This window comes from Mustelus asterias, chromosome 11 (genome assembly GCF_964213995.1).
Source record: "Mustelus asterias chromosome 11, sMusAst1.hap1.1, whole genome shotgun sequence".
Taxonomy (NCBI): Eukaryota; Metazoa; Chordata; class Chondrichthyes; order Carcharhiniformes; family Triakidae; genus Mustelus; species Mustelus asterias.
The window spans coordinates 55542078-55552044 of NC_135811.1; the positions used below are offsets into that span (position 1 = coordinate 55542078).

The 9967-nt window shown below is 45.4% G+C and overlaps 1 protein-coding gene across 1 annotated transcript in view; it reads right to left on the bottom strand.

The window, feature by feature from the left end:
- ccdc6b (coiled-coil domain containing 6b) overlaps window positions 1-8595 on the bottom strand; it is a 56000-nt gene extending 47405 nt beyond the window's left edge. The window contains exon 1 of the mRNA XM_078223621.1: window positions 8285-8595. Within this exon, the coding sequence (XP_078079747.1) occupies window positions 8285-8545 (261 nt within the window). The 5' untranslated portion in view covers window positions 8546-8595. The remainder of the gene's footprint in view (window positions 1-8284) is intronic.
- Between the last annotated feature and the right edge of the window lie 1372 nt (window positions 8596-9967).

Consider the following 9967-nt stretch of genomic DNA (forward strand, 5'->3'; position numbering starts at 1 on the left):
CCAACAGATTTGGATTTTTTTTTCTCCTCCACGCCCAGAGAACTACATCACAGACATTGTTAAGAGTTATTACACTCACATTAGCTCATCTACAAGGCAGTAGATTTCAGACATACTCTCACATGGTGGGACTTTGCTTCCATCATACCATACCACCTGATTTTCATGTTTATTCTGTTTCCAGTAGAGCTCAATTGGGCAGTTCATTTCACCACCACCAACTTATATATCTTGCACCATGAAAAGAGTGGAAGATACATCATGCCAAGCTACATAATACTTGATCAGAAAACCCAAAATGCAGCAGCTGAGTATCAAGCACAAAATTAAACCAATAGCACAAACAAGCAAGGTAGATTCCCTCATAATTAGTGACAGCTATTATGGTGGCAACATAATTAGAACTGCAACACACTGTTATAAAATCATTCTTGACATCAGTCCCATTTTAGCTGCATGTCTAATTACGAACAAATCTATTTCAGTTTGCAAATGGAGTGATTCTTGCCAGACAAGCAGAATTTTCAACGGCTAACCATCCCACCATATATAACAGCCAATGGGGACAGAAAGAGTTGTCACGTTTGTTTTTTTAAGAAATTTTGCCTAGGATTGGAATGGATCAATCCGCATTTCTAACTAGGATGCTGTTTTCTGATTTTTCTCTCTATTCCTGTTTCTATTTTAAATATATACTTGGCATTATGACCAACCGGTGCAACATTTCTGTGTTCACATTTTTCACCAACTGCTTTCACTTTTCACTACACGCTGGGATCGCTCCGGTCTTCACGGACCAATTACTCTGGAGTTTCACTCGGGTGGTAAGTGGCCATTCTTGGTTGAAATATTAAAGCTTCTGGTTAATTTTAAAACTTCAACGTCTGTGTTTATGCTCCACTCTGTGGAATCTCTGTTTATCTGTTACATCTTAATTATATCTGTCCACGTGTGGGGAGCAGCAAGGGTCATCGGTCCAAATGGGAAGGACTTTAAGATTATTAAAAAAGTTGAGAGGGAAGTTGGAGAGAAATTATTTCCACAAGTAGGATAGCCCAGCACAAGAGGGTATTAAATTTAAATGTTAGGCTGGTCAGTGGTGACTGGGAAGCACCTCTTCAAGCAATAGGGTTATGGAAATCTGGAACTCTCAGCTGAAGCAAACTGTAGGGCGAGCCTGAATGAAAATTTCAAATACAAGACTGATAAATCCACATACGGTAAGGGTTGTGAATTCAAGGCATACAGATGGAGTTAAGATACAGATGCATCATGACCTGATGGATTGGAGGCACAGGCTCAAGGGGCTGAATGGCCTTATCCACTTGCGATGCCCCTGTTAACATGCTACAGACATGAACATGCCCCATTCTTCCAATGAAATTTTTCTAATGGGCAAAATGTACGCCTTCACATTTAACAAAATTCAATCGCCATTGTTTTGTCTATTCCATTATCTCATTATCCCCTTACAGCATGCATTAGTCTTCATATTCTAATAATAGCTGCAAATTTACCACTCGTTCACGCTCTAATGATTGACACACAACAGACAGAAACCTTTCCAGATCAGTTCTTAAATTCAGTTTAATATCCAACCTTTTTAATTCACCAACAGTTTCTTGGATGTAACTTATCAAAGGCTTTCTGGAAGGTCACAAACATCACGTCCACTATCTATCACCTCAAGAATCATAGAATCCTACAGTGCAGAAAGAGGCCATTCGGCCCATCGAGTCTGCACCAACCACAATCCCACCCAGGCCCTATCCACATATCCCTACATATTTACCCACTAACCTATGCATCCCGGGACACTAAGGGGCAATTTAGAATGGCCAATCAACCTAACCCGCATATCTTTGGACTGTGAGAGGAAACTGGAGCACCCGGAGGAAACCCACGCAGACACAGGGAGAATGTGCAAACTCCACACAGACAGTGACCCGAGCCAGGATTCGAACCCAGGTCCCTGGAGCTGTAAAGCAGCAGTGCTAACCACTGTGCTACCGTGCCGCCCCAGAACTTCAATACATGATCTTCCTCTCTGAAATCTGTGAAACTGATAATAGTCTAGAGCTGTAGGCAAAGGAGTAAGTTAGTTTCCATGAAGGGTTTCTCTCCACACTCATCCCATGATATTTATATGATGCCTATTGAATCATAGAATTCCTACAGTGCAGAAGGGGCCATCCAGCCCAATGAGCCTGCACTGACAACAATCCCACCCAGTCCCTACCCCCATAACCCCATGTATTTACCCTGTTAATCCCCCTAATCTACACACCTTGGGACACTAAGAGGCAATTTAGCATGGCCAATTAACCTAACCCATACATCTTTGAATTGTGGGGGGAAACTGGAGCACCCGGAGGAAACCCATGCAGACACGGGGAGAACGTGCAAACTCCACACATACAGTCAACCGAGGCCGGAATTGAACCCGGGTCCCTGGAGCTGTGAGGCAGCAGTGCTAACCGCTGTGCCACCATGATACCCTTATGATATTCACTTCTTTCTTTCAGTCAAGAAACACAAACAATTTTTTAAAATTCATTCGTGGGACATGGGCGTCGCTGGCTAGACCAGCATTTATTGCCCATCCCTAGTTGCCCTTGAGAAGGTGGTGGTGAACTGCTTTCTTGAATCGCTGCAGTCCATGTTCTGTGGGTTGACCCACAATGCCGTTCGGGAGGGAATTCCAGGATTTTGACCCAGCGACTGCGAAGGAATGGCGATATACTTCCAAGTCAGGATGGTGACTGGCCTGGAGGGGAACTTGCAGGTGATGGTGTTCCCATTTATCTGCTGCCCTTGTCCTTCTAGATGGAAGTGGTCGTGGGTTTGGAATGTGCTGTCTAAGGATCTTTGGTAAATTAGGTGCATGCGGAATTAATAAAAACAAGCTTGCTAAAAGAAAACGGCGCAACTTATTTCAATATACAAATCTCCTAAAGTGAACATTCTATGCTTGCCCGTATACCAAAGGAGCGACCAAACTATTCAATTCAAATACTGCTTGTGGACTTTGTACCCATGGTCTTTATGAATTTAGTATTTCATTTTTCTTTGTACTGAAGTTTGACAAGTACTGCCTTTGTTCAAATTGGGTAATCTATTTGAAACTTTGAGCAGCAGGTAGGGCTGAAACACTGCAACAGAACTCAACATTTCAGGAATAGTACCTCCAGTCCAGTTTACCTGGACGACAAACATTTGAAGAGGACCCTGCAACTGATGGGGCACCCTTGATTCTGCCCATTCATGCACTTATTATTTACTGTTTATTTATAGCCAAGACACAGTCCACTGAAATATTTATTCTCAATTTTTAAAATTCAAAAAATCACACCAGAGTACATGATACAAGAAAGATAAAATTTCAAAGATTTTCTGTTTGATTCTTGCAGTCAGGGCAACTTATCTAAACACTAGACAGGTAAAGGTATAGGTCTGTATAATAGGAAGTGAGCGATTGCCAAAAGGAGTGGTGTGCGATGCTGAACACGAGAAAAGTGTCCACAGCAAAATGGTATTTCTTTTAGCAAAGTGCCGTTGTGCCCCAGAACAAACAGCTGAGTATTTGGCCGCTATGGTTCTTTAAACAACTCAAATTCTCAGGAAGGCATTTTCAGTTACAGTTGGCAATTTGCTGGTTAGTATATAGAAGACTGGAAGTGGTACACCTCAGCTACTTATCTTGGCAAAGGACAATTCCTATGGACCAACTGAAATTAACCAGCAATTCAGTTTCTCTTTTATAATTCTTCATTCAGTTGAGTGTAATTCTGGAGTTGAAAGTTCATCATATTCTAATGTAGCTACCCTTTAAGATTCCCGGAATGATTCACTGAGGGAGCACAAGTAATTAGATATGAGATTTGCTTGCTTATTTCATCTCAAGTTCTAATCTAAGCTGCTGCACTGGACACAAATAAATTCAATCTTTTACTCCCAACTTGTTTAGAAGTGCAAAATGTCAGTGCAAAAGCTTACAAGAGCCAATTAAAACTGCAAAGGCAACTACCCCCTTCGTTAAAAAGGCTCAGGTATGGGAGTTTAACCACAGTTTGCTTTTCCCTGGAGTCCACATTTTAAATTCCAATTGAAGGAAAATGAAAAAGGGAGTTTTTGTTTTGCTCAAATTACTTCATTTTTCAGATTAGAAAATACTCCTCCCTGAAATGACGAAGGAAATTCTGTCAACATACAATGCCCAGAGTGCAGCTCCACAACTCCCCTTCTTGACAAGTCTTTCCAAAGACATCCATTATAGCAGCTTACTCCTGTGATTCTGGACAGACTTAAATATAAACACAGCCATGACATGCAACTGCCCAACCCTAGAAAACCACCCACAGGCAGTGAGTGATTCTATGTTTCTACATGTAGGAGTATTCCACCCTGTTTTCCATGCCAAATGAGCATTGACATTTCACGAGTATAAATACCAGAGCACATTAAATAATGGAAACCTTGCATTCCTTATTTTCTCATTCTACTGAGTGACCTTTGTATCAACCAAAATCACACTCAAACATTGACTTACACAAAATCCACAATCCTCAACATCAACCCTAACTAAACATTTTAAAACCACGTGCTGCTCCATAGGAGGTCACAAGTTCCGTGGGGCATATAGTCATTCAACTAAAATTAAGACTCAAGAAAACGAAGTATAATTTCCCCCCCAAGTTTCTCAATAAATACGATATTAAAAAATTCTGTAACCACTAGAAAATGAAATGGCCTGAGTAGATAGTGTAGCTATCACCTCTGCCACAAGTTGATGTCTGCTGCCCTCTTCTCTTCTCTCACTAACTAGCAAATCTCAGAAAATTCTCTCTCAATGATAGCCTGCTTACAGTTTACCTGCAGGTGACTTGCTTTTAGCTTCTGGATCATCAAGTCTGCCGAATTATAAAAAGACTGGTTGCTTCACAGGTAGAAAGAGGACTCGTTGATCACTAATGGCTAGTGAAATCAAAGAGAGGTAGCAATCTTTTGAAATCATACTAGGAACACACAGTCCAAACCAAACTTTACAGCAGAACAGATCTTGTCCAAGTTACAAACAAAAGATGCTGCATCTGAAACATTGCAAGTCAGGCACGACCATCCTACTCCAGAACATCTAGATTATTCTGTTTTTAATCAGCTATTCTGATATCCTATCCCCAGGTTTCCCAAGTTTCAATGAAAATAATCAGCTTCCAGTCCAGCAATGTACCTGGGCAAGACAAAATTTCTGCCCATCCCTTCTCGACTGCAAGTTTTTTGATTTTTATTTGATTAGCTGTCACATGTATTAACATAGTGAAAAGTATAGTTTCTTGCGCGCTATACAAAGCATACCATTCATAGAGAAGGAAACGAGAGTGCAGAATGCAGTGTTACAGTCATAGCTAGGATGTAGAGAAAGGTCAACTTAATGCAAGGTAAGTCCATTCAAAAGTCCGACAGCAGCTGGGAAGAAGCTGTTCTTGAGTCGGTTGGTGTGTGACCTCAGACTTTTGTATCTTTTTCCCGAAGGAAGAAGGTGGAAGAGAGAATGTCTGCAGTGAGTGGGGTCCTTAATTATGCTGGTTGCTTTGCTGAGGCAATGGGAAGTGTAGACAGAGTGAGTGGATGGGAAGCTGGTTTGCGTGATGGATTGGACTACATTCACAACCTTTTATAGTTCCTTGCAGTCTTGGGCAGAGCAGGAGTCATACCAAGCTGTGACACAACCAGAAAGAATGCTTTCTATAGTGCATCTGTAAAAGTTGGTGAGAGTCATAGCTGACATGCCAAATTTCCTACTTTCTGAGAAAGTAGAGGCGTTGGTGGGCTTTTTTAACTATAGTGTCGGCATGGGGATTTCATCAAAATGCAATGGAATCTCATCCCATACAGTTCAATGTTAAATGAAGATAGGGAAGGGTCGAGAGGGGCAGGAGGTTGTGTAATAAATTCTGCCATAATATTCTAGAACAAGGCCCATTGTCTGGCAATGTGAGTCATCAAAAAATCCTAACAGCTGGAGAATCTGGGGAAGGAAGAACTTCCAAAGTTCTTAATGAACAATCCAAGATTCCAATGGGCTTCTTTCTCTGTCATGCTCATAAGTAGCTATCAGAAATAAAGATATTGCTGCTGGCTGCTCCTCGTGTATTTCAATCCAGAATGAGCGCTTGTTACAAATTTAATGAAATTCTCCTCCAATTAGGAGCAGAGGCTCGAGGAGCTGAATTTTCAAAGAGCAATGGGGAACCAGACATGGTTCTGAGTTCGAAACCCACAAGCCCATCACAGCGTCCAATGCTCCATGTAAATAAAAGGCAGGGAACGGGCTCTTCATCAAATCAGGGAGGATGGACAAGCTCCCAAGACTGGAGAGAACAAGGGGAGGCCTTCCAGCACTCAAATCAGTAGCCTCACTATACAAGGTGGGAGCTGCCAACCTTAAGATGGAGACAGCAAGGGACAAGAACTAGTCAATCTTTTCTCTAAATGCACCAGCTGCCCAGTGGCCAGCCAGTGGTTGCAGCTGTGGCCCAGCAGCCATTATGGGTCAGGGGGTCCTTTGCATGATCCATTGTGCCCCTACCCTGAGCCCACCATGCTGGCCCAGAAAACATGGCACATCGGCATTGCTGACCAGAAATCCAAGTCAGTGCTGGAACTGGGCCTTAATCGACCATTTAAGTAAATTTAGTTGGCCTCAATTGCCTACCTGCCATTTGTCAGTCAGCCAATTCAATACTGCACCTTCTGAAAGAGGGCAACCCAACCAGGGAACAAGCACAGAGGCCTGTGGCATCAAATTGTGTGCCCACCTGCACATCCACACCCTGGCCATTTTATTTTTAAAGTCCAGCCCTTCTGTGCACAAACCAGGTGAAGCACTGCACCCAGGAGGTTATGCTGATAGAATTAGTTGAAGTACAAGGTTGAAGTACAAGGTCCATGTAGAGATTGAACAGCAGCCAAGGCCGGTTGGGCCAAATGGCCATTCCGGTTGTATAAATTTCCGTAATAAAGAACAAAATGTTTCTGCACAGAGATTTATCAGTTTACCCTTCCAAATGGAGAATTATAATGAAAGGAAAGGAGTAAGCAGCCACCCAGTACACATTTAAGAAATGTATCAGAGAACCATCACAATTAGTACCAAAACTGCTTGCTAAACTAAACATGAATTCTGTACATTGACACAAAAAAATACTTCAGTACAGTTCAAGGCTTCTTTGCATTAGATTGAATTGAACACATTGAATCAGAGACCTGTAAATGGCAGTACCACACCTTAGTTAAGGCTGCAAGCAGTGAAAAGTATGCAAAGCCCAGTGATCTTTTTACATTTAAGTACGACTGGAGAATTGTTATCCCCTCCGCCCCACCCACCCATATACCCCCTCACCATGCTCCTTCAAACTGTGTCAACCCAATCTCCCTAGTCCATATGGACCTCACCTCCCTAGAGTGGCAGATGCTATTGGAAACCCATTCTACCATGGGACAGGATTGGGCAGAAGGTGTGCAGAAATATACAGCTACATTCTGACCACAACAAAAAAAATGGAGGCCCCTATAAATGTAACATGACGCTTCAAATGGTGAATTCTACCTTCAGCTTGGAGGGCAGCACTGACACTTGTACACAACATGAACAAAGGAACACTAAGTTAGCAGGCACACCCACCCCATTACACATTTTTGATGCTGTTTATTTTTTTAAAAAGGCACTCCAACCAGCACAAGTCTTTCTTTTACGAAAGGAAAGACATTTGGCCGTGGCAGCTAGTTTACTGCAACGTGTGTCAGCTGCTGCACATTCCTATTCTTTGAGGTGGCATATCAGAAGCACTTGGGGGCAAATCAGAAAAGCTTTTTTTCATTTAGTACTCCCCAGGCCTAACAAAAAAGGACTTATACATGGCAGAGAAACACACACACAGGTTATCCTCCAAGCACCTGTTGCTGCTTTTTGTTTTCTGTATTGGGGATAAATGCAGCAGCAACTCATTAAATGGGCAGGTCTCCAATAATCAGAGGGAAATGAGGATTTGTTCCAACATAGGGCAATCACACACACTGCACACTCCCCAGGCTGGCGACAGTCTCCCCCTCAGCCTCCTCTCTGGGCACTGAGGGGGCTGCCACCCTGCCCTGGCCAACCTCTCCTGGCCCAGGCTCCACTGCAGAGGCCGGGCTCCGGCCTAGGCCCCGGGGAGGGGGGAGCAGGAGAGGCGACGGCGGCCTGGAGAGCTCGCCCGGCGGGAAGGGAAGGCCCCGGACTTACGATGGTAACGCTGGCCTTGCGCAGGTCGCGGTTCTCCTCCTGCAGGGCCTTGCACTTGAGCTTGTAGGTCTCCAGCTCGATCTTCAGCACCTTGTTCTCCTGCTGCAGCGAGGCCAGCCGGTTACTCAGCTCCTCCAGCTTGGAGGCCGAGATCACGATGCCAGCCTTAGAGGAGGATGGCGCGGCCGAGGAGTTGGAGGGCGGCAGCGCCGAGGAACTGCCCGCCCCATCCGTGTCGCTCTCGCTGGCGCTGTCCGCCATGTTGGAGCCCCGCTGCCCGATCCCCGTCTGGAGGGGGTGGGGCGGGGCCTCGGCAGGAGGAGGTTGGAGTAGAGGCGGGGCCTGGAGAGGGGCCTGGAGAGGGGGCGGGGCCTGGAGGGGCGGGGTAGGGTGTGTGGGCGGGGCCTGAGGTGGGGCGGGCCTGGAATGGGGCGGGGCCTGGGCAGGAGTGGGGCGGGGTCTGGAGTGGGGGCGGGAACTGCAGAAGGGGTGGAGCCTAGGGCAGGGGCGGGGCCTGAGGAGAGACGAAGCCTGGAGAACGAGGCTCAGAGAAGGGATGGAGCCAAAGGAGGGGGCGGAGGCTGAGGGGTGCGTGAAACGTGTGAGGGGGCGGGGCGCAATGAAGGGGCGGGCCTGGAGGGGAGCCCATGGATGGGGCAGAGCCTCGAGCGGGAGAAGGAGCAAAGCATGACGAGGGGGCGGGGTTAGATGGAACGGGGCCTGAGGGGCGGAACCTGAAAAGGGGCGCGTCCCGAAAAGGGGCGTTTCTTCATGAGGGCGGAGTTGGCGCTCAGATTGCCGCCGGGAAGGGGGCAGTGCCTGCAATAGGGGCGTGGCCTGCCCTAAGAGGGTGGGGCCTGACAGAGGGGCCACAGCATGATTGACAGAAGGACCAGGGAAGGCAATGGCCCAGTTGTATTATTGTTAGACTATTAATTCAGAAACTCAGCTAATGTTCTGGGGACCGGAGTTCAAATCCCACCACGCAGATAGTGGAACTTTTTTTATTCTATTCATGGGATATGGGCGCCGCGGCTGGGCCAGCATTTATTGCCCATCCCAAGTTTCCCGAGGACAGTTGAGAGTCAACCACATTGCTGTGGCTCTGGAGTCACATGTAGGCCAGACCGGATAAGGACGACAGATTTCCTTCCCTAAAGGACATGAGTGAACCAGATGCTGGAAAATCTCAGCAGGTCTGGCAGCATCTGTAAGGAGCGAAAAGAGTTGACGTTTTGAATCCAAGTGACTCTTTGTCAAAGCCAATGGTTTCATGGTCATCAATAGATTCTTGTTCCAGATTTAGTTTATTGAATTCAAATTCCACCATCTGCCATGGTGGGATTCGAATCTGGGTCCCCAGAACATTAGCTGAGTTTCTGGATTAATGATCGAGCGATAACACCACTCGGCCATCACCTCCCCATTCAATAAAAAAAAAATTTGGAATTAAGAATCTACTGATGACCATGAAATAATTGCTGATTGTCCGAAAAAACCATTTGAATCACTCTAATCCTTTACGGAAGGAAATCTGCCGACTTTACCTGGTCTGGCCTATATGTAACTCCAGAGTCACAGCAATGCAATTGACTCTCAACTGCCCTGGGACAACCAGGGATGGGCAATAACTGCTTACCAGCCAGCAACGCCCATTTCCCACCACTGAATAAAAAAATTGCC